Source organism: Psammomys obesus, unplaced genomic scaffold, assembly GCF_907164565.1.
Source record: "Psammomys obesus unplaced genomic scaffold, mPsaObe1.curated_primary_1811, whole genome shotgun sequence".
Taxonomy (NCBI): domain Eukaryota; kingdom Metazoa; phylum Chordata; class Mammalia; order Rodentia; family Muridae; genus Psammomys; species Psammomys obesus.
In genome coordinates this window covers 86,333-110,380 of record NW_026590061.1, presented here as the reverse complement: position 1 = coordinate 110,380, position 24,048 = coordinate 86,333, and the positions used below count along the sequence as shown (strand labels likewise).

At 37.2% G+C, this 24,048-nt stretch overlaps 1 protein-coding gene and 1 pseudogene across 4 annotated transcripts in view; both read left to right on the top strand.

The window, feature by feature from the left end:
- Bicd1 (BICD cargo adaptor 1) overlaps nt 1–24,048 on the top strand; it is a 167,765-nt gene that overhangs the window by 66,793 nt on the left and 76,924 nt on the right. For all 4 annotated transcript variants that reach the window (XM_055605681.1, XM_055605678.1, XM_055605679.1 and 1 more), the window contains exon 2: nt 9,135–9,347. In XM_055605681.1, the coding sequence (XP_055461656.1) occupies nt 9,135–9,347 (213 nt within the window). The remainder of the gene's footprint in view (nt 1–9,134; nt 9,348–24,048) is intronic.
- On the top strand, nt 3,436–3,555 carry LOC129675696 (small nucleolar RNA SNORA40; annotated as a pseudogene).

Sequence of the window (24,048 nt, the reverse complement as noted above, 5' to 3'; positions counted from 1 at the left end):
CTTAAACACACACACACACACACACACACACACACACACTACTAATTCCTGATAATAAGGCAAAGTCAAAAATTTTCTTATTATATTGTTGTTTTAGTTTTCACAAAAGCCACTTTTGCCCCCTGAAGTAGTATGGAATAGCCGTTTTCCAGAAAGAAAAAAAAAAAAAAAAAAACCAAAAACCTACCCCTTTCCTATGTTTTTTATTTATTTTTTTATTTTTCCTTCTGAAACAAGGCTTCCTTTTCTGAGTCTTAAGCTAGAATAATTCCTTCTGGGATAGTCTTCTTATCTAGACAAACTTTAGTGATGGCATAGCTTCAGTTGATTACAATCTATTTTTCTCAGCTGAATGGAATGAATGGTTTAATAAATTCTTCAATAGGACAGGCTTGCTTTAATATGAAATTTGCATATAAATAAAACTACTAGACTTCTTCATACAGTCTAATGAAGCCAGAAATTTTGTGTTCTAGTGCATAGACATTTAATGAATACCTATTAGCAAGAAGGATGGCAGAAAGAAAGATTAGGGAAACTAGAAAAAAATTTAATTGGGGGTAAAATTTGATTTTTAATTGGGAAAAGGAATATGAAATATAACCATTATATCAGGAAATAACACAATTATCTAAGAAGTAATATTTTTATCTGCATTTAATAACCAAGATATTCACTGAACAAGATCCAGAAAAAATAGCTTATTCAAGATATATATATATATATATATGTATATGTATATATATAAATGAATGTTGTGCTGCAGAGATTACTCAGTGATTAAAAGTATTGACCCACTCCATGAGATAGAACCCACACTTGACACTGCTTGGGTAACCAAGAACCAGAGACTAGATAGCCCAGAGACCTAGGCTAAAACCAAATACTACTGGTCTTACAAAAAAAAAAGTGATTAAGTGATTCTTGATAATATTCTGTTCCACTTATAAATCAGTGTCTTATTCAGCCACTATCAGAAGAGCCTCCTCCTGCAGCAAATGGAAACAAATACAGAGATCCACAGCCAGATATTACACAGAATGGGGGAAGAGAAACTGAGAGGGCGGGAGACCTTGGAACAGCTTTAAATAAGATGTCTCCATGAAATCCCTCCCCTTAGAGCTCAAGGAACCCAGAAAGTATAAGAGACAGAGAGGATGAAGTATGCTAGAAGAACAAGGCCCTGTAAATGAACACAAGCAAAGCTCATATAAACTTACAGAGACTAAGGCAGCATGCATGGAGCATCACGAGTCTGTACCATTTTATATATGTATATTTATTATATTGTAAATTATAGCTTCCAGTTTAGTTCTCTTATGGGACTACTGAGTGTGTGAATGAGTGGGTTTCTGACTCATATCTCTTCTCTTGGGTTCTTTTCCTTCTGTTGGTTTGCCTTATCCAGCTTTGATGTGATGGTTTTTGTTTTATCTTATATTTTACTTTGTCATAGCTTCAAAGCCTACCCTTTTCTAATGAGAGACAGAAAGGGAGTGGATCCATATGGTAGAGGAGGAGAGATGCAAAGGAATTGAGATGAGTAGAGGGAGAGAAAACTGTAATCAGGATGTACTGTGTGAGAAAATAATCTATTTTCAATAAAAAGAAAAAAGGAATCAATAAAATGAAATAGAGCAGTAAAACGTTAAAATGCTGCAGAGAAAAATAAGGTGATAGTTATGCCAAAAATAAGATAATTTAGTGATTGCTATTTCATATGTAATGTTGCACTTTCTGACTGCCGAGGCAACAGAAATATAACAGGTAAAGTTTTTTATTATTATTATTTTATGTTCAAATAAGGTAATTCCTCATTGGGAGGCTGGGCTTCAAGACAGGGCTGCTTGCCAGCCTTTCTGCCCCTCAGGTTGATTCATGTCTATATACTTGGTAGAACATTTAGATCTAGAAGTAGTGATGGAAGGGCCTTAAAGAATAACCACTGATAACCTTAATGACATACCACTATTATCATCCTTGTTTAGACTTAAATTTAGGTTTGTACCTCTGGGGAGGCTAGTTTCAGTTCACTTTCTTGTTTTGTTCCAGTCTCTATGCTGACTAATCTCTGAACAAGCCCCCCTGTCCACAACTGTGTTCTTCTTTGTCCCTGTATGCTGTAACATAGTAGCCACTGTCTACTTTGTTTACATAACCATTAAAATTAGTTTAACTATACAAAATGAACTCAATACACTGTTCAAATTATTCACATTTCTACAGCCCTATAACTATACAAGGACAACAGTGATCATATTAGAAAACAAAGATTATAATTAAAGAAAATTCCTTGGGGGATACTTGTGATCTGTGGTCTTACCAAAACCATTATTTTCTTCTTAGAACTGTTACAACATTATGATACAATTATTATTGATTTTGCTAGTATGTTTCACTGGAGTACATAATGTGGCTGATAGAAGTTTTATTTTTCTAGAACTGATTTCTCATAGCCTAAAGCAGTATCTGATGTAGAATAGTGCTCTGTTAATATTTGTTGAGTTAATGAACAAATGAGTAAATGAATAACTAGTAAAGTTCAGTATCATTTTAAAATTTCAAATTGTAAATGCTTTGTCTAATAGTTTTGGGTGAACTACTAGTTTCTGCCATAGTTTTTAAGATGAAAGAACGAACATTTTATAAGCTAGGATACTTTCTGAAGTTGTAGTGTAATAATAGCCACACGAATCACTCAGACTCCAGTCTCAGATATGGATGGTTTATCAGAACTCCTTTTCCAAGCTGATTGATCAGGGCCACAGTAAGGACTCAGGAGCCTAACTGTGACATTTACAATTTCTTACAGCAAGGTTTTTATTGAAAGAACCAAATGCAAAAGACATAGGGAGGGCAGTAACACATTTTGGCTAACCATACAAAGCACTATTATGTTTTTGGCTAACTAGACAAGTTATTATCAGCTAACCTTTAAGCTGATTGGTCCTAAGTGAGGTAAGTGAGGCAGGGCTTAGGGTCTTCTTGAGTACATGCAAAGTGTAGCCAGGTGTATAGATAAGAAGGGTGCGACCAGGCTGTAGCCAAGTACGTAGATAAAAAAAAAGTATGAGTAATGACACTATTGAATCATAGTAAAATATAAGATCAGCTCTACCCTCTGGTGGGGTCTGCTCTTGAAAAACCTCTTCCAGGAAACAGAGCTGAAAAGTTTAAAATTCTGAACTTAATTTCACCTTAGAAACAAAATGGAAGCTTACTACAAAATAGCTGCAGCTTTGTCTCAAATAGCAGGCTACAGCAAAGGTGATATTAAAAATATTCTCATCAAAATTATCTCTAATATTAAAAAAATAATGGGTATGAAAACTATTTCATAATGTGTTGTCTATTTTAGATTCATGGCTATACATAACACATTAGATACATAAAGATACAAAATAACATTTTTTCTTTGATTAAGAAGTTATATATAGCACTTGTATGTGTTCAGTTGGTGGACAAAGGCAGGTTATACAGGTGCAAAAACAAATCCTCTTGCAACCCAGAACTTATTGTTCAGAATGAATTTTGATACACACAAGAAGGATTATAATACAGAACAACGTTATTATGGTATTGACGAGATGCATCTTGATTATGAAGTCAGAATTGAAGATACTCATGAATAAATGTTTGTTTCAGTGTAGCATTGGCATGTCCTTCATAAAGATTAGTATTCTTAGTGTTGCAAATGAATGTGAGGAGAACTCTTCAAAGATGTTGTTGGGTGTCAATAAGCAAAAGGTGTGCCTTAAAATAGTTCCTAAAGTAAATTGAAGAAATCATCAAACATCTTCCAGTTGAGAACATTGAAGTTGTCATGACATATGTGTCTTTGATCCAAAGAGAGGTTAAAAAATAATAAATAAATAGATAGATAGATAAATGGTGAAAACACAACTGTACCATCTTTGAAAAAGGAATATTTTCAGAAATCTTGAATACACGTGACACAGCAAAGGAATAAATCCCCTTAGACAAAAATTTACAAAAAGAAAAGGTTATATAAAGCATTTGGGAGGCAGAGACAGGAAGACCTTTGTGAGTTTGAGGCCAGTCTGATCTACAAAGTGAGTTCCAGATCAGACAAGACTACACAGTGAGACACTGCTTAAAAAAAAAAAAGGATTTAGGGTGCAATGCAATTCTAAGCTACAGACCCAAAGAAGCCAACTATCAAGGAGAGCTCAAGAGGGGAACTCATGGATCTCCCTGGGAAGAGGAAATAGAATAGATTTTTCAGGTGGGGATGGGAAAAGGAGGGATCAGGAGTGGTGTGGAAGAAATGGAGGAAGAAGATACTAGGAAAGAATTGAAATTGGGGGCATTTGGGGAGCAATTATGTAGAAACCCTAGCGCAGTGGAAACTTTCTGGTATCTATGAGAGTGATCCTAGCCAAGTCTCCTAGTAATGGATAATACAGAGCTTGGACTGGCTATCTACTATAATCAGGCAAGCTCCCAGCATTGGGACTGGGATATCAACCCAGCCACAAAACCTTCAATCTACAACCTGTCCTGCCTGCAAGATGTGCTGCGGCAATGGTGGTACAGAATTTGTGAGAATGGCCAACCAATCACTGGTCTAACTTGAGGCCCATGCCACCAGAGGGAGCTCATGCCTGACACTGCCTGGATGGCTGGGGACCAGAAGCTGGATGACTCAGAGACCTAAGGTAGAGACTGGCGCGCGCGCGCGCGCGCGCGCGCACACACACACACACACACACACACACACACACACAGAGAGAGAGAGAGAGAGAGAGAGAGAGAGAGAGAGAGAGAAAGTCAATGAAATGATTCCTAATGATATTCTGCTATACTCACAGGTTATCTCAAATGTCATCAGAGAGGCTTCCTACAGCAACTGATGGGAGCAGATGCAAACACTGGGTGGAGCCAGGGGAACCCTCAGAAGATGGAGAGGGAGGATTGTAAGGGGTGTGGGCTGTGGCAAGGACATTAGGAGAACACAGTCCACAGAATCAACTAAACAGGGCTCATAGGAGTTTGCAGAGACTGAAGCAACAAACATGGACTCTTTATGGGTCTGAACTAGGTCCTTTGCATATACATTATGGTTGTGTAGTTTGGTGTTCTTGTGGGACTTCTGGAGCAGGGGTTATCTCTGACTCTTTTACCTGCTTGGGGGACCACTTTCCTACTGTATTGCTTTCTCCACCCTTGATATGAGGGTTGTGCCTAGTCTTATTGCAGCTTGCTATGCCATGTTTGATTGATATCCTTGGAAGGCTCTCTCTCTCTAAAAAAGAGAAATGGAGAAGTGGATCTGGGGGAGAGAAGATATGGGGAGAAGGCTGAGAGGAGTGGAGGGAGATGTAATGTATGAGAGAAGAAGAAAAAAAGAAAAGAATTCATGTGTGATGTCACAAGACTGCAATTTTATTGTAAAGAAAATAGAGGCAGGAGAATCAGGGTTCAAGATCTTCCTTGGCTTACAAGTTCAGGGTTAGTCTGGGCTATATATGTACTGTTTCAACAAACTAACAAACAAAATAACAAGATAATAAAAAGGTCATATAAGTAAAGGGGCAAATACTTACAAAAGTACTTATTCTAGTTGGGCTTATACTTAAAGTAAAGAAATTTGATTCACTGCAATGCTACACATTAAGAGTAGTGTTGTATAATTGTAACTGCACATAATAAGAATTAGTATGTTCTAGAAGTCTATAGAAATGTCAGAATGCCCATGGAATTATTATAGTACCTACAAAAAATTTCTTAGTAAAATGTAGCTTGAAGTAATTACCCTAGACATTGAAACTAGTTCTGTGATTCACCCAAAGAAGCAGCAGCTATAATAGCGTTGAACACAGTTGTTTCTGTTTTTTTTTAAATTTTTTTATTAATTACACTTTATTCATTTTGTATCCCCCCATAAGCCCCTCCCTCCTCCCCTTCCAATCCCACCTTCCCTCCCCTCCTGATTCCACCCTCCCTCCCCTTTCTGCATGCATGCCACTCCCCAAGTCCACTGATAGGGGAGGTTCTCCTCTCCTTTCTGATCTTAGTCTATCAGTTCTCATCAAAAGTGGCTGCATTGTCCTCTACTGTGGCCTGGTAAGGCTGCTCCCCCCTCAGGGGGAGGTGATCAACGAGCAGGCCAATCAGATTATGTCAGAGGCAGTCCCTCTTCCCATTACTATGTAACCCACTTGGACACTGAACTGCCATGGGCTACATCTGTGCAGGGGTTCTAGGTTATCTCCACGAATAGTCCTTGGTTGGAGTATGAGTCTCTGGGAAGTTCCCTGTGTTCAAATTATCTTGTTCTGTTGCTCTCCTTATGGAGTTCCCGTCCCCTCCAGCTCTTACTATTTCCCACTTCTTACATAGAATTCCATTCACTCTGCCCATCAGTTGGCCATCAGGCTCAGCATCTGCTTTGACAGTCTATACTGCAGAAGCTTTCAGAGGCCCTCTGTGGCAGGTTCCAAGGTTGTTTCCTGTTTTCTTCTGGCTTTCAGAGGCCCTCTGTAGCAGGTTCCGAGGTTGTTTCCTATTTTCTTTTTCTTCTGATGTCCATCCTCTTTGCCTTTCAGGATGGGGATTGAACATTTTAGTTAGGGTCCTCTCTTTTGCCTAGTTTGTTCAGATGTACAGATTTTAGTGGGTTTATTCTACGTTGTATGTTTATATGAGTGAGTATATACCATGTGTGTCTTTTTGCTTCTGGGACAACTCACTCAGGATGATCCTTTCCAGGTCCCACCATTTACCTGCAAATTTCATGATTTCTTTATTTTTCATTGCTGAGTAATACTCCATTGTATAGATGTACCACAGTTTCTGCATCCATTCTTCAGTTGAGGGGCATCTGGGCTGTTTCCAGCTTCTGGCTATTACAAATAAAGCTGCTACAAACATGGTTGAGCAAATGTTCTTTTTGTGTACTTGAGCCTCTTTTGGGTATATGCCTAGGATGTTTTTGTCAGTAAGCACTTTATGATGAAGGAAGAAGTGAAAGACAAGTTGGTAAATAAACTTTAACAAGAAGGCATATGATACCTGGGCCTGGTGGCATGCCCCTTTGGTTCCAGCACTCAGGTGGTTTCTCTGTTAGTTCCAGGCCAGTCAGACCTACAGAGTGAGACTTTGTCTTAAAAGAAAAGAAAAGAAAAGAAAAGGAAAGGAAAGAAAAAGAAAAAGAAAAAGAAAAAGGCAGATGAAGATGTCATTTTTCTGTCATTCCCAATGCTAATACAGACAAGAATTAGGAAAAATAGATAGGACTTTGTTTTCTCTCTGTCTCTCTCTCTCTCACACATACACACAAACAGTTCTTTTGGAAACAGGGTCTCACTGTGTAGCTCTGGATGTCCTAGAACTTATTATGTAATCAAGGCTGACCTTACACTCATAGATTCACTTGTCTCTACTTCCAGAATGCTGGGGTTAAAGGCAGGTGACACCACCCTACCTTCCTCCATTCACTTTAGAAATAGATATCTTCTAAGTATTTTAAATCCTTATTTACAAATGTGAATCGTGAATAATTGGTATTATTTTTATATTGCAGGTGAAAAAAACCCATCATTAATGTCCTTAGATAATTTCCTTTTATACTTTCATTATTTTTAAGTCAAGTACAATGAGAGGCGAACTTCTTCACTAAAAATAATGGCTAACTTTAGAAATCCATATGCTCAGTTAAAGATTATGAGCTGGAATGATTACAAATTAGGTGTTCATAAAAATGTTTTTATTTATTTGTGAATATAACTGCTTATTACTTGCCACATTGTGGAAATCTAACTACTTAAGAACTCCTTTCTGTATAGTGGTTCAACAAGCAAAGCGCCAAGAGTGCTCCATTTAGTGTAGATAAGCATCTTGATTGGAATATTTCTTTTTCAGCAGTTACTTAGAACCATGTTTTGACCTTGTTGGGATTCTAAGAACATTTGCTATGGAGATACAGATTTCTTTATTTTTTAATATTAATCACATATTAATATTAATATTAATATTAATATTAATTATTTACTTTGTATCCCAGCCATAGCTCTCTCTCTCATTCTCTCCCATTCCCACCCTCCTTCCCTCATCCCCTCCCTGTCCCTTTCCAAGTCCACTGCTAGAGGAGGTCCTCATTCCCTTCCATCTGACCCTAGCTTATCAGGTAAGAGATACAGGTTTCATTGCTGTTTTTCTAGAGAACCCAAATTTAGTTTAAAGCACCAAAGTTGAGCAGCTCACAACCGTCTGTACTCCAGCTCCAGGGAGCAGTTCTGATACCCTCTCCTGGTGTCTGGTTTTCGAGTTTGTTAATTTGATTTATTTTTTTTCTGTAATTGCTTTGACAAATAAACAAATGTTTATTATATAGAGATGACATTTTCATGTCTTTTGTGATAGTGGGAAATCTGAATGCTGATTGGTGTTTTTTTACTTAATTTTATGTGCATTAGTATGAAGGTGTCAGATCCCTGGAACTGGAGTTACAGATAGTTATGAGTGGCTATGTGAGTGCTGGTATATGAACCCGGGTCCTTTGAAAGAGCAGACAGTGCTCTTAACCACTGAGCCATCTCTCCAGCCCCTGTGATTGGTGTTTTAAATTTTTCTCCTCTTAAGGATATCGTCCATAATTGGTCTGGCATTATTACCAACGTACTAAAGAATGATGTGATTATTATTTTCTTTCTTGGAAAATATTTGTGGATGTTTTCCTAGAAAGAGAACAACACTAAATTGGATGGGTTCTTTTAACAATTTGTACCATAAAGCACCTAGCAATGTTTTTAGGTTTTCTTTGATGCATACATTTTTAAAAAGATATTTAAAAATTTTATTTACCCTTATGATTGTATCTGAAGAGGCTGAAGGTATAGCTTAGGGATTTAACATGTACTTAGCATAAGTGAAGGCCTGAGTCAATCCTCAGCACCTCCCAGACTGGGTATGAATTATTGGAAGCATTAGAAATGATAGACTGTTACACATTTGTGCATGTATATTCATTTACTCTTTTTTTTTCATCTAGCAGTATTTCCGAGCAGCTTTTTTTTAATACACAAAACCAAATAAAACCTTTGCCTAAGTCTATTCAGTAACCTCGAAGTGTTTTTCATTGTGCATTCTTTCTTTTGACAAATTCTCTGCAGGCATTTGGGCAGTCCTTTTCTATCCACCGTAAAGTGGCTGAGGATGGAGAGACTCGGGAGGAAACACTTCTGCAGGAGTCTGCATCCAAGGAAGCTTACTATCTAAACAAGATCCTGGAGATGCAGAATGAACTGAAGCAGAACCGGGCTGTGGTCACAAACGTCCAGGCAGAAAATGAGAGGCTCTCAGCTGTTGCACAGGAACTGAAAGAGGTAAACAAACCAATTCCTTTTAAGATTTGTCTTTTCAGGAAGTTGTCTCCTGTGCCAATGAGTTTGAGGCTCTTTCCCACTTTTTCTTCTAACAGATTTAGTGTGGCTGGTTTTATGTTGAGGTCTTTGATCCACTTGAATTTTAATTTTGTACAGGGTGATGGATATGGGTCTATTTGCATTTTTCTACATGTGGCCGTCCAGTTAGATGAGCACCATTTGTTGAAGATGCTATCAACAGCTCAGGCTCTAAGATCAACAATTAATAAATGAGACCTCGTGAAACTGAAAAGCTTCTGTGAAGCAAAGAACTGTCAACAGAACAAAACAACAGCCTATAGACTAGGAAAAGATCTTCACTAACCCTATATCCAATAGAGGACTACTATCCAGAATATATAAAGAACTCAAGAAATTAGACACCAATAATCCAATTTAAAAATTGGGTTCAGAACTAAGCAGAGAATTCACAACAGAGGAATACTGAATGGCAGATAAACATTTAAAGAAATGCTCAACTCCCTTAGTCATCAGGGAAATGCAAATCAAAATAACTCTGAGATTACACAGATCAGAATGGCTAAGATAAAAATCTCAAGTGACAGCACATGCTGGAGAGGATGTGGAGAAAGGGGAACCCTTCTCCATTGCACTCATGGGAGTGCAAACTTGTACAACCACTTTGGAAATCAATCTGGCCCTTTCTCAAAAAAAAAATGCGAATAACACTACCTCAAGATCCAGCAATACCACTCCTGTGCATATACCCAAAAGATTCCCTACCATTCAACAAGGACATTTGTTCAACTATGTTCATAGCAGCTTTATTTGTAACATCCAGAATCTGAAAACAACCTGGATGTCCCTCAACAAAGGAATAAATACAGAAATTGTGGCACATTTACATAATGGAATACTATTCAACTATTAAAAACAAAGATATGAAATTTGCAGGCAAATGGATGGAACTAGAAAAGATCATTTTGAGAGAGGTAACCCAGAAACAGAAAGACAGGCATGTTATACAGTCACTTATAAGTGGATATTAGTCATATAATATAGGATAGCCATACTAAAATCTGCAGACCTAAAGAAGCTAAACACTAAGGAGGACCCTAGGGAGGATGCTTAAATCTCATTCTGAATGGCAAACAGGTTAGACACCAGAAGCAATGGAAGAGAAGAAACAGGATGGGACATCTACCATAGATGTCCTCTGAAAGGCTCTACCTAGGAGATCAAAGCAGATGCAGAGACTCACAGCAAAATTTTGGGCAGAGCACAGGGAGTCTTATGAAAGAAGGTGTGAGTGTGTGTGTGTGGGGGGGGGAGACAGAAGGACCTGGAGGTGACAGGAACCCCACAAGGAGACCAACAAAGCTAAAAATCTGAGCCCAGGGGGTCCTATAGAGACTGATGCACCAACCAAGGGGCATGCATGGAGAGGAACTAGACCCCCTGCTCAGATGTAGCCGATTGGCAGCTCAGTCTCCATGTGTTTCTGAAGTAAGGGGAGCAGGAGCTGCCTGCTCTTTGATCATTTGCTCTTGATGTGGCTTTACTAGTCCACAGAGGAAGAGGATCCAAGCAGTCCCGATGAGACTTGACAAGCTATGGGTAGATGGTAGGGGAGAAGAACTCCCCCTTTCAGTGGACTAGGGGAAGGAGATGGGGGGAGGAAGGAAGGAGGGAGGGACTGGAAGGAGTTGAGAGAGAGAGGGCTTCAATTGGGATATATAATGAATAAATTGTAAAAAAAAATAAAAATAAAAATAAAAAAGAGTTGTCTTTAGGATCTAATTGTCTTTAGACATCCTTTCACAGAGAGACATGTGCTTCACTAACTGCACTAGGTGTTTTAATCCAGTTAGGTTAATAATCAAAATTAACCAAAATAAGGGTAAACAAAGTTTGGTAAGTCCTTAGTTTGATAGATGCTGTATGAATGTAACACCATAATAATATAATATTTATTCAATAAAATGATTAGTCTTGTTTCCATAGCATTATTGCTACTGGCAAAAGGTACATATACTTAGGTGTTGTGTCTGAGATGTGGCTTTATGTAGACATGCATATGTGTTAAAATCTCAACTCTATATGATCATCGTTGGGTAGCATAATTGGAAAATTGTTGAATTAAGTATTAGGAAAACAGTATTCTGGTCTCAACTGCACTATAGTTTGAGTATTATATTCATAGTATGTGTTAAGATTTATTTTAACATTATATTGCTATATTCCTGGTCCATAATAAACAAATGCTGTTATCATTAATAACTTTGTATGTCCTTCATAAATATTGTTGAAAATATTACTCACTATATAGGTCTGTATTCCTATGTTAAAAGTATTAGCTAGCCAGGTGTGAAACTGCACATTTGTGAGAACTGCATTGGGAAAGCTTCCCAAGTCAGTCTTGGCTATGGGGCAAAATTCTACCTCAAACACAAAATAAAAGAAACAAACAAAACCCACATAAAACAAAGCAAAGACATACAAGACTAAGAAAAGAAGAAAAGTACTAGAAGAAATATTAGAAAAGAAGAAAAAAATCTTCAGATCTGGAGAGCCCTTTGGTTGCAATTTAAAGTAGACAGACACAATCACAGAATGTTTCTATTTCTGCTTTGGTTAAGAAGCTTCTGCCGCCTGGCGAAGTGGTGCACACCTGTAGTCCCAGCACGTTGGAAGGCAGAGGCAGGCAGGTCGCTGTGCGTTTGAGGCCAGCCTGCTCTACAAAGCAAGTCCTAGACAGCCAAGGCTACACAGAGAAACCATGTCTCAGTAAAACAGAATAAAACAAAAAAGAGAGAGAAAGAGAGAGAAGCTCTTGCCTTATGCTTAACTGTAAAAAAAGACTTGAGATTTTCATATAATTCCTCCTACAATTTTAAACATCTTTTTATTTTATTAATTTTTAAACATTTATTTATGTTTTGTGTATTGTGTGTGTTTGTGCACACACATGTTTTACAATGGAAGTCAGAGAAACTTTGCAGGGATAGGTTCTTTCCTTCTATTATGTGGGTGACTTAGAGATCATCCCAGCTTAAAATTTTTATTAGTCTCACTGTATATGTATCTCTAATATTAAATTGTTTAAAATATTTTTGAAAGTATAAATAATATTAAGAAAAAGTTATCACTTAAATTAAGAAGCCAAGTAGGAGATAATAGATAATTTTAACCAAATTTTAGCTGATCCTACATAATGAGTGATGGAAGGCAAATTTCCGATTTCTTTTGACCAGCATCACTTTGGTAAAACCACAAAGAGGTGGGTAGATTTCTATAATGTCTGTGTAGCACATTGGTAAATAAGTTTGTATTTCCTGTTTTCTATCTCTCCTTCTTTCAGGTCTAATGTATTAGAAGATAACCTAAATAGATTTATATAGAGATTATTTATGGCACACTTGTTTTACACCAAATTAACCCCAAATCGACATAGTATATAAAATTAGATGATGAACCTTTTGGGCTGGTAAGATGTCTTAGTGTGTACAAGTGCATAGTGCACAAGCCTGACAATCTGAGTCCAATGCCTGGAACCACGTGAAGGTAAAGTCAGAACTGACTACACAGCTGTTCTTTGACCTCTACATGAGTGTCATGGAGTTTCTCAGTTACCACTTCAAACTCTTCCACATTTCTTCTACAAACCATTTCTGGAAGCCTGAGAACCACATGGTCAATTTAGCACTGCAACAGCCCCATTGCTTTGCACTAATTTTCTGTATTAGTTACTTTTCTTGTTACTGTAACAAAATACCTGCTAAAATTAGTTTAAGGAAGGAAAGCTTTATTTTGACTCAGAGCTTGAAGGTGTGAACATCTGAAGGTGCTTGGCCACATTGTATCTACAGTAAGGAAGAAGAAGGAGAAGGAGAAAGAGGAGAAAAAGAAAGGAGAGAGAGAGAGAGAGAGAGAGAGAGAGAACCTCAGCACATAGGAAGTTGTTACTGACATTCAGGGTGGGTCTTCCTACTTCAGTTAACATCTCTGGAAATGCCTTCACTATAACATCATGTTTTTTTCTCCTAAGAAATTCTGAATTTTTTTGACATTCAACACAAACCATCACAAAACCATAGCTGTAATGGTCTGAATACTTCTCCCTCAAATTCATATATTGAAACTTAATTATCAGTGTAGCTATATTAAGAGGTTGTTCTTGAACAGATGATGAAGTCCTGAGTAAACAAATCTAAAAAATGGGATAAAAGGAAATAGATAAGCCTTCCCTTTTATCTCCTTAGCATCCATTTAAGCATCACAGTAAGAAGGTTAAGCTGGAGAAACAGCTTATGATCAAGAGCACACATTACTCTTGGAAATGACCCACATTTGATTCCCAACACTGCTCTGAGGGCACTGATTATCCACTGCACGTATCCATATACAGACCAACATACATAAACATACTTAAAAATAGTTAAAATAAATCTTTTTGAAAAGGGCTTTATCTTGGAAACAGAGAGTAGTTCTTGCTAGACACCATGCTGGTGACTTTATTTTATTTAGACTTCCTCCAGAACATTGAGAAGTATTTTTTCTTTATAAATTTTCAAATATGTGGTATTCTGATGTAATAGCAGGAATAGGATAAGATAATAGCTAAATTTGTAACTTGCTGAGACATTATTATAATTTTAACAGAATATGACAATGTTATATTTTAAATGCCACCTTATTCATATATTTTTAACCACATTTAAATTTTTATTTTTCCTTCTCTAGAATATATAATTAAGTTTCATAAAGTATCAGTGACTCGGCTTCCAGAAATCTATTATATCTACATCTGTTCTAATGCAAGGAGTTCATATCCATAAAATCACAGGTTGAGAAGGCACCTCAGTGGTTATTTGGTCATGATTCTCTCCAGGGCAATAATTCTTTGACACCCCTAAAGGATGTGTTATCAGATACTTACGGCATTCTGTAAAATACATAATAAATTATCAAGTCCTTTTCAAGTAAAGAGTATGTTCAATTTCTTACTTATTTTAGCATTTATAGCTTTAGCACAGTGCTTGACAAACAGATTATTCTAGAAATAATTTTTATTGAATCAGGTAGAATTAAGGTAAACTAAAAGAACATGTTTTGGGAGTTGACCATTCCTGGCCTCAAATATTTGCTGTGCTGTTTACCAACTATGCAAGCTGGGTAAGTTATGTTTGTTTCCACTGTTAGTCAGCTTTTCATTGTTGTTTTAAATACTTGAGATAGTCAGCTTATAGAGATAAAGGATTTATTTTGGCTCACATTTTGGGAGATTTTAGTCCTGTTGCTTTTGGGTAAGGCAACATGTCATGGCAGGGAATGTATGACAGAATAAACTAGAACTCACTAAAGTCTTTATAGGGACCAAAAGAAGAAGAGGCCGGACCCCCACTGTCCCATTCAAGGACGGGCCTCCCAAACTGGAAATACCCCACAGTGCCCTACTTCTTAAAGTTTCTGCCACTTCCCAATGTGCCAAGCTATAGACCAGCTCTTAAGCACATGGGTCATAGTAAGTTTCTTTCTATTGAGTAAGTTTCTTTCTATTCAGCATGGAGATAATATTTCACCACCACCATAAAAAAAGAAAGAAACTACAAGCTTGACAGGAAGCCATTGAAAAGAACTCTTAACCCAGACCCAGAAAGACAAGTATAGTATGTATTCACTTATAAGCAGATATTTGCCATATAATACAGGATAACTATACTACAATCTATAGACCTAAAGAAACTAAACAACAAGGAGAACCCTAGAAAGAATGCTTAATTCTCATTCAGAAGAATAGACACTGGAAGCAGTTGAAGACAGGGAACAGGACAGGAATCTACCATAAATGTCCTCTGAAAGACTCTACCCACTAAGAGATTGAAGCAGAAGCTGAGAATCACAGTCAAACTTTGGGCAGAGCACAGAGAGTTTTATGGAAGAGTGGGGGGGATAGAAGGACCCAGAAAGTATAGGGGCTCCACAAGGAGACAAACAAAGCCAACAAATCTGGGCCCAAGGTCCCCTGCAGAGACTGAAACACCAACCAAGAACCATGCATGGAGAGGACCTAGACCCCCTGCTCTGGTGTAGCCCATTGGCAGCTCAGTCTCCATGTGGGTTCCCTAATAAGGGGAGCATGAGCTATCTCTGACATGGACTCTGTTCTGTTGCCTGCTTCTTGATCACTTCCCCCTGGAGGGGCAGCCTTGCCAGGCCACAGAGGAAGACAATACAACCAGTCCTGATGAGACCTGATAGGCTGGGGTCAGTTGGTGGGGGATGAGGGCTTGCCCTTTCTGAGGGCTAGGGGAGGGGGAGGGGGGAAAGAGGAAGGGAGGGGGAACCAGGATGAGACAAGGGAGGGGGCTACAATTGGGATATAAAGTAAATAAATTTTAAAAAATAAATTTAAATAAAAACATTCAAAAATTGTGATGAGGATATTGAAATAGCTCTCCACAATTTAAGGCTTCTGGCAGGGGTGAGGACACAGAACTCATTTTTCTTTAAGGAACTGGTCACTGGGAATGTGGTCACTCTCCAGAGAATATATGGGTAACACAAACTACTTGCCGCCTTCTTCTTCTTCTTCTTCTTCTTCTTCTTCTTCTTCTTCTTCTTCTTCCTGTTCTTCTTCCTCTTCTTCTTCTCCTCCTCCTCCTCCTCCTCCTCCTCCTCCTCCTCCTCCTCTTCCTCCTCCTTCTTCTCCTTTTCTTTGGGAGGGATTTACAAGGTAGGGAGAGTAGACCTGGGAGGACTGGGAAATGAGTGTGATTGTGTGCATTATGTAAAATTCCCCAAAATTAATAAAAATATTATGTTGAAAATGTAGTTCTCGTGTTCTGCCTCCTGCTGTCTCCCTCCCATGGATCCCACGCTAGTTCTGGGGACTGTCACTCCAATTGTTACTTTGTGGTTAAGTGAAAACATTATTTCTCATATTTTACCAGCTTTATTTCTAGTTTCTGAATCTATAGAGAATAATTTTTTTAGTTTTCTATTTGTCTGGAAAGGTTTAACCTATTCCCAACAACTATGGGCTAAACTGTCTCCTCAGAATAAACATATCTAGAACCACTGGAACTCTCTCACATGATGTGGTCTTAGGTCAGCACCCTGGCCATTCTTTTTAGCTTTGATTTGCAATATCTGTTTATAATGCACTTAAAAAAATCGCTACTGACTACCTTTACCTTTCTCGGAAATCCTTAAAAATGTGAACCATTGGCCTATGTATTGATTTTCTCCTTTAATGTTCAAATCAGTTTTAATCCTTTTGGTTTCAATTTTTTATTTGTTTATCTATTCAATATCTTTAACTCTTGTAGTAAGCTAGGCAGATGCCTTAAAAAACAAATAATTTGTCCTTTTTTACTATAGTTTTATTTTCATTTTCAAGAAGGCCACAAAAGTGGTATCATTTATTATGCACTTTTTGAGACTGAATCCCTTTTTCTACCATAATACCTTTGAGTTCCATCTAAGTTGTTATATATTTCAATATCAAGTTTGTTCCTTTTTATAGCTGGGTATTATTCTATAGTATTGGCACATTACAGTTGTTTAATTGATCACACTGGCTTTGATTCCCAGCACCCACATGGTGACTAGCAAGTATCTGTAACTCTAGTCCCAGTGCCCTCCTCTGGTCTCTGTGAGTACCAGGCATGTAAGCGGTACACATACATACGTGCAAAACATCCATGAATATAATAAAAATAAAAACTAAATAAACAATCATTTTCCAGTGTGTTATATTGTGTTTTTTATTACTATAATGAAGTGCCCAAGATAGGCTATTTTGTAAAGAAAAGAAAATTATTTGGTTTACAGTGCTGAAGCTTCAAGGGGTATCAGCTCAGCTCTGGTGAGGACCCTGTGGTAATGGTAGGAATGTCTATAAGAAGAGAGAGATCACCTCAAACAGGAAGCCAGAGATGTTTTGGTCCCATAACCCCTTCTAAGGGTACACTTCCAGATAACCTAAGGGCCTCCCACTATGCCCACCTCTTAAATGTTCCACTTTTCAAAACTGTTACATGGAGGACCTCACTCTAACACATGCCCTTGAGAAACAAACCATATCCAAACTATGGCACAGAATAAAATAATATTTTATTGTGATGAAGTCTAATGTATGAAAAGTAAGTGTAGTTAGAAAAAAGAAGTCAAGCACTGAGCTTTGAGCCACCTCAGTACAGAGAGATTGGATAAGACAAAGGGAATCAACAGAATAAACTAAAAAATAATAGTGGGGTAGAAAGAAAATAAAAGGAGAATGGTCCCTTGAAGCCAGATGAATAAAGTAGCTTTTAGGAAAAGAATGGTCAGCGGTACAAGTGATACTAATGGGACAAAGGATGATGAAACTAAACTGAGGATCATCAATTCAGAGGATTACCATAGGATGATAGAGAAAATATCTTCATTAGAGTTAACCTATGAGAAAATATAGGAGAGGAAATTTAAAAAGAATTGAGGTGTTGTTTTCATGAAAGTTTGTTTCTGAAGAGCATCAAAGAAATGAGGCAGTTTATAGGGATGAAATGGGCTCATGTGGGAGTTTGTTCTTGTTTCAAGAGAAACAGGGAAGAACCAGTACCTTCTACTGATGCTTGTGGGTATGATGTAGTAGAGAAGGAAATTTTAATGAGATAAGAGGAAAAAGGAAGGATACATGGAACAGTTGATTTTCTTGGAAGAAGAGAGGGATGGAAGCTGTGACAAAAGTGGGCCTTTAGATAGGAGCAAAAGCTTTGATTTATGGCAATGCCTGAAAAAGTGTAATATGTATATATCAATCCTAGGCCTTGATTAGATATGAAGAAGAAAGTGTGCAACTCTTCATTCCATCTAGGGTTCCTCAAAGTGGAAAGCCAGTCGGGACTGAGAGAAATGTGAGAAGCACTGGAATTTAGAGACAGTGGCCTCGGAAGGTAGCTCACTAAGGTACGAACTAGGAAGCTAGAGGCTATGGTAGGAGAAAATATCAAGAAGACTTGCAGGAATTGAAATACCTGCAAAATTCATCTTAAAAAAAGAGAGAAAATTTTATTTTGTCTTGAAGTTTTGGAAGTTCTAGTCCATGACTGACAAGGAGCCAGAAGCTAAAAATGTTAAGAGAAACAAGGGGGAACAAGTTGGTATTTGCTAGGTAACAGTAACCATATATGATATAATGACTGAGAGGTAAAGCACAAGGTTTTTAGGAAGAATGCTCTATGAACATCCCTGAAGCAAAGGGGGCTATGGAAATAAAATAACACCTCAGAAGATTGCAGAGAAAACTGTTCTCAAGAGAGAGTCAAGTGAAGTGTGAGTTACATACATTTGTGAGTTCATCATGATGCCTGCTGTAATTTCAATGCTCAAAAGAGTGAGTAAAATACATGCATTGTAGAGGCATGTGTTTTGGTTCTTCTGTATAAGAGTTTTTAAGCATTTGAAAAGCTGAGCTATTATATTTGATATTGAGAAACATTACAACAGCTTTTAAATAATTCTCAAAATATCAATTTTGATTTTTGTTCTAACATTTTAAGTGCTGGCCCTGATGGCTCATGCCTTTCAATCCCAGCTCTTGGGAAGCAGAAGGAGGTGGGTATGTGTGATTTGGAATGTTGAGTTTGTGGTGGAAGCCGAAAAAACTCACACCAGATATAGAAACTTAAAATGAAAGCTTTATTGTCTTTATTTTCAGTGAGGTGATCAGTTTGGGACCTGAACCATGTCTCTGAGGTGAAGCTGTATTGCATATTTAAAGGTGGAAATCACAATTAACTCACATATGATGGAAGGATAGAGGACACAGAGGAACAGAATAGTCATGTCTGACTCAAGTTATTGCCATTATTATTATTATTATTATTATTATTATTATTATTATTTTAATTTTTGCTATTTAGACAAGCAGTTCTAGCTGACCTTTAGTTTTATTGGTCCAAGTATTGTTTACGGTTAGGGCCAGCTGCGCTTACGTTTGGGAAATTTTGGGGAACAACAAGGCCGTAGAGTATGCTAAACATAAACATAGTTTCTGGTCAACCTGACCTTGTACAGAGATTCTTTTTTCTATATCAACAAGCTGAGATAAGCCTCAGCTTGTTGGCTGTTAAGCCTGAAACAGAAATGGCTATCATTATGCTATCCAAAAGAAGCAGATCCCATCAGAGGAAGCCAGCCTGGTGTATATAAAAATTTCCAGGACATCTAGAGCTACAGAGTGAGATCTTGTCTCAATTATATAATAATATATAACATATTTGTGCATATATATATTTAGCATTTTTGAGGTTATTATTGGAAGATGACAAGGAGTTGTATAGCCACAGTTTTTGGAGGAAAAATTATGCCTATTTAAATATTCCCAATATCCAGATATTGGACATTATTTGGGCATGATGTTAAAATTGTACTATTTATTATTTGTGACTTTTTTATGGTTTGGATTGTGACAAGTACAAAGTTCTGGTTTGATGTAAGTGTTATATCAATTTCCTGTGTAATATAAGATGTTAATCCAGTACCAAATGGAAAGTTAAGTAAGAAACTGCAGGGATGGCCAGGCTAAATTAAGAGATGGTGAGAAAGTATAGCTGAGGACACATAGTAGAAATGGCAGTTGGAGCTGAATGATACAAGTTAAAAGAATAAGTTTTTAAAGTAATCTTGCATAATATCTTTACTTCTCTCAAGGTAATTAAATTTTTAATCTGTTATCATTCACTCACTATTTACAAGTAATAAATTTTGAATGAAAGTCTGCTATTTAAAATGTAGAACTGCTATGCTATGTACTTAACATGTATATAAGCATTTTTTTTCCCTTTCCTCCTTCTACCGCTCCTTCTTATCCTTATGCTGTTTGTCCTCCTTTGACCCTTCCTTCTTTCCATTTTCTTTCTTGTTAAGTAGGGTCATTCTCACCTATTACTGTGTAAGAATAAGAATACACACACAATTTGTTTTGTACATTCTTAGACTAAAAATAGGAACATTTGATTTTGCATTTTTTTCCCACTCTGAGCTCAGGTTTTGTTCCTTGTGCAGCCTGGGCAAATAAAGAAGTAATGCAGTCAGCATTTCAGATGGAATGATTAGTGTACAGTTAAGAATTATTTTAAATATCTTGACCTGTATGTCTGCAGACTATCCTGGTTGAAAAGTCTTAGGTGACTAAGATTCTGTTCAGGCATTTAATCTTCCCATGGGAATTTATAGCTCTAGAAATCAAGAACCCCTGAATGTATTCAGATTTAGTTTCTCAAAAGTTATGCTTGAGCAACATAGTGAGTGTTACCATGGTAAATTTTAGATATAGATGATGATATATCAACCTATACTTTTTGGTTTGTTTGTTTGTTTGAGGCAGGTTTTCTCTATGTAGCCCTGGCTATTCTGAAATTCAATATGTAAACCAGGCTGCCCTGGAACTCACAGAGATCTGCCTCCTAAATCCTAGGATTAAAAGTGCTAGTGACATGCCCAGCTCCAAGATATACTTTTTACTGCTTAGTCAATAAAGATATTTCAAAGAAAATATCACTCTTAGAAGATGTATTAATTTTCTCTGGCTGCTGTAATGAATGACTACAATATTTTGTGGTTTAAAACAATGAACACTTATTTCCTCGTAGTTGTGATGTCTAGAAGTCTATGAACTACTGAGTTAAAGTCAAGGTGTCACAGACAAAACCCCTCTAAAGGTAAAGGAACATGAACATGTTCTTCCTTCTTCGCACTTTGTCACAGTGCCCTCCTTACAGCTTTCTGAGCCAGTAGTAGATTGTAATCTGCTTTTAGTGTTTCACTTCCTCTCCTTTTCACGTCTGCCAGTGAGTGTGTGTGTGTGTGTGTGTGTGTGTGTGTGTTTGTGTTTGTGTGTGTGTGTGTTTACATTTAGGGCCTATGTAGCTTATCCACAATAACATTCCATCTCAATTCCGGAACTTCAATCAATTTGGCAAAATTTGTCTCACCATTTAAGACAGTAGTCTATGCCACCACCCCCCTCTTCCATTATAACTGCATGTTATATACCAATAAGAAAGGGAGAATCAAAGAATAAAAGGTAATAAATTGGCTACTAAACAATTATTTTTCATATCCCAGTATATAATGTCTATTAGACAAAGAAAAAACATATGCTCAAAATTAATAGAATGAAAATAGTGGAGCTGGTGAGGTCCATCTCATTGTTATTTACCCAATTCAGTTTGCGTTACTCTTTCTGCATGGACCAGTCAGCATAGAAGGGCAATGAGTCACTCCAAGGTCAGACAGTGTTACCACTCTCTTATTGTGATGGGCAAATCCACTATTAAGCTTCAGATTGAGAGAAATACCATTGAGTTGGCAAATGCTTTTGATGTGTACGTGCAGAGAGTAATATGTAACCATAGCTTGTCGGTCTCTGTGGCAAAGAAAAATGGAACACTACTGTATTTTATTTTACTGAAAAGTCTCCTTAAAGAATGATCTTTTAGTTAAACACCTACTCCATGCAAATGTTGTGCCAGACAATGCTAGAGACATCATTTGTAAGACGATGTCTATCTTTATTATACTGCTCATGGGATAAAATACACTGACATCAGATTTGAATTAATCCTTTATTATCAGTGCTTGCTGGTGAAGTGTTTTGAAACCCATCTCTTTAAGTATCCTTTTGGATATTTCCTCCTAAGTTTTTCTAGTTGCCACAAACTTAAACACTGTGAGATGATTTGCCAGAAGAGTATACTTGAGTATATAACTAATTTTAATGTGAGAAGGCTGTCTCCAGGGCTGCCCCTTCTAGTGCAGGTGTCTGACTCAGAGCAGACACATGTGGCTTGTATCCTCTAGGGTCATAGCATTATGGAGGCTCTGCAGGAAACACCAGATATATACCATTTACCTCTCCAGATGAAGATAAGTTATCTGGAGACAAGGCCTTAGGCTTTGAACTTACTACGTAGGTCAGGTTGTCCTGGAGCTTACAATATTCATGCTTTGGCCTTCTAATTGCTGGTATTATAGGGATACATCACTGGGCTTGGCTTTGGTTCATTTTGCTTATTTTAGCTCACATCTTAGATGGGCTTGAAGTAAATCAATTCTCTATTAATAATCAAGTTTCTATTGTATTCCAATTTGAAACAAATAGAAGTCGGCACTATTAGTGTGATTTGAATGGGCTTTCCCAAGATTCATATGTTGGAAATTTCATTCTCACATTTGTATGTTGATGCTGTTGGAGGTAGGATTTGGGGGAATAATTATGGTTGGATGAGACCCCATGCTTGCATGTGATACCTTGCATCCACCATGTGATGATGACACAGTCACAGGTCCTCACTAAATGCTCAGGTCATGTTCTTAGATGTTATAGATTCTGGAACTGTATGGAATTTATAAAGAAATTCCTCTTCTTTATAAAGCACCTAGTCTCAGGCATTCTGTTGTAGTGTAAAAAAATGAACCATAATCATTATGGAGGTTGAATTCAACAAGTACTTTTTGAAGTCAAAGTAGATTATTGATGTGCCGCTTTAAGTAGACCTGAATTTTCTTGAATACATTCTACCAAGTTGCAAGCCAACGCCAATCTTATTTGTCCTATTCTTGGCCTTGGTCACCTATAATTTATCTTAAAATACATATCAGAAAGTTTATTGAAGCTGGAAACATACTTTTTCATACTAAGAAAGAATAATGTGTTAAGTAAAACTTGCTTATGTTCTTTATTTAAAACTTTACAAATATAATTGAAATTAGAAGCTTAGTGCAAATTTTACAAGTAGGTTCACCTCTGTGTTAACATTAATCATCACTATTAGTGTGTAACAGCAGGCAGGTGGTTTATCCTCTCAAGCCTCAGAATTGTTATCTAGTAAGTGGGACTAATGGCAGCACTTTTGTGGGGCTGCTGTGAGTATTGAGTACTCAGTGTGAAGAATTTGCAACAGTCATGATTACAGAGCTAACAACGGTTACTGTGTTTTTATCTTAATGCTATTTATGTGTGTTTATTAGCTATATTTAGGATTTCCTTCAAGATATTACTTTTGAAGCAGAGTTGCAATATCAGATCAAAGGCTTTCAAAAGAACACTTGTAGAAACCTATATCACCTTTTATAAACAATGAAACCACTTTATATTTCTATTAGTAAGAGAAAAAGTTTTCCATTTCAGCCACCCTATGAATCATGATTGTAATTCTAGCCCTTGGAATGCTGAGGCAGAATGACAAGTTTGAGACCAACCTGAGCTACATAGTGAGGTCCTATCTTGAAAAAAGAAAATAAATAATATCTAAAAAAAGAAAGCCAAGCATAATGATTCCAGAATTCAGGAAGAGTGTTGAATGATTATTAATATTTAATATTGGTTTATACTTTAGTGAAGCAGCAGTTACTCCCTAGCCAGCTATATACCCAAATAACCACACAGAGAGACTAGGATTTATTAGCCTAGAGCACAATGCTGTGCAAGAATTACTTCATCCTAAACCTCCAAGCTAGTATAATTTCCTCCCATTCAGTATTCCTATATTATACTTGCTTTTCAATCATACCTTAGATCTGGTTCATTTCTTCCCTATATTTCCTGGTCCTCTCCTCACAGATCCATCCCTTTTTCCTCTCACTTTTCCTCCTCTTACTCAGCCAGGATGTCCTACACTATTCTCTGCATTGCTCAGCATTGGCTATTATT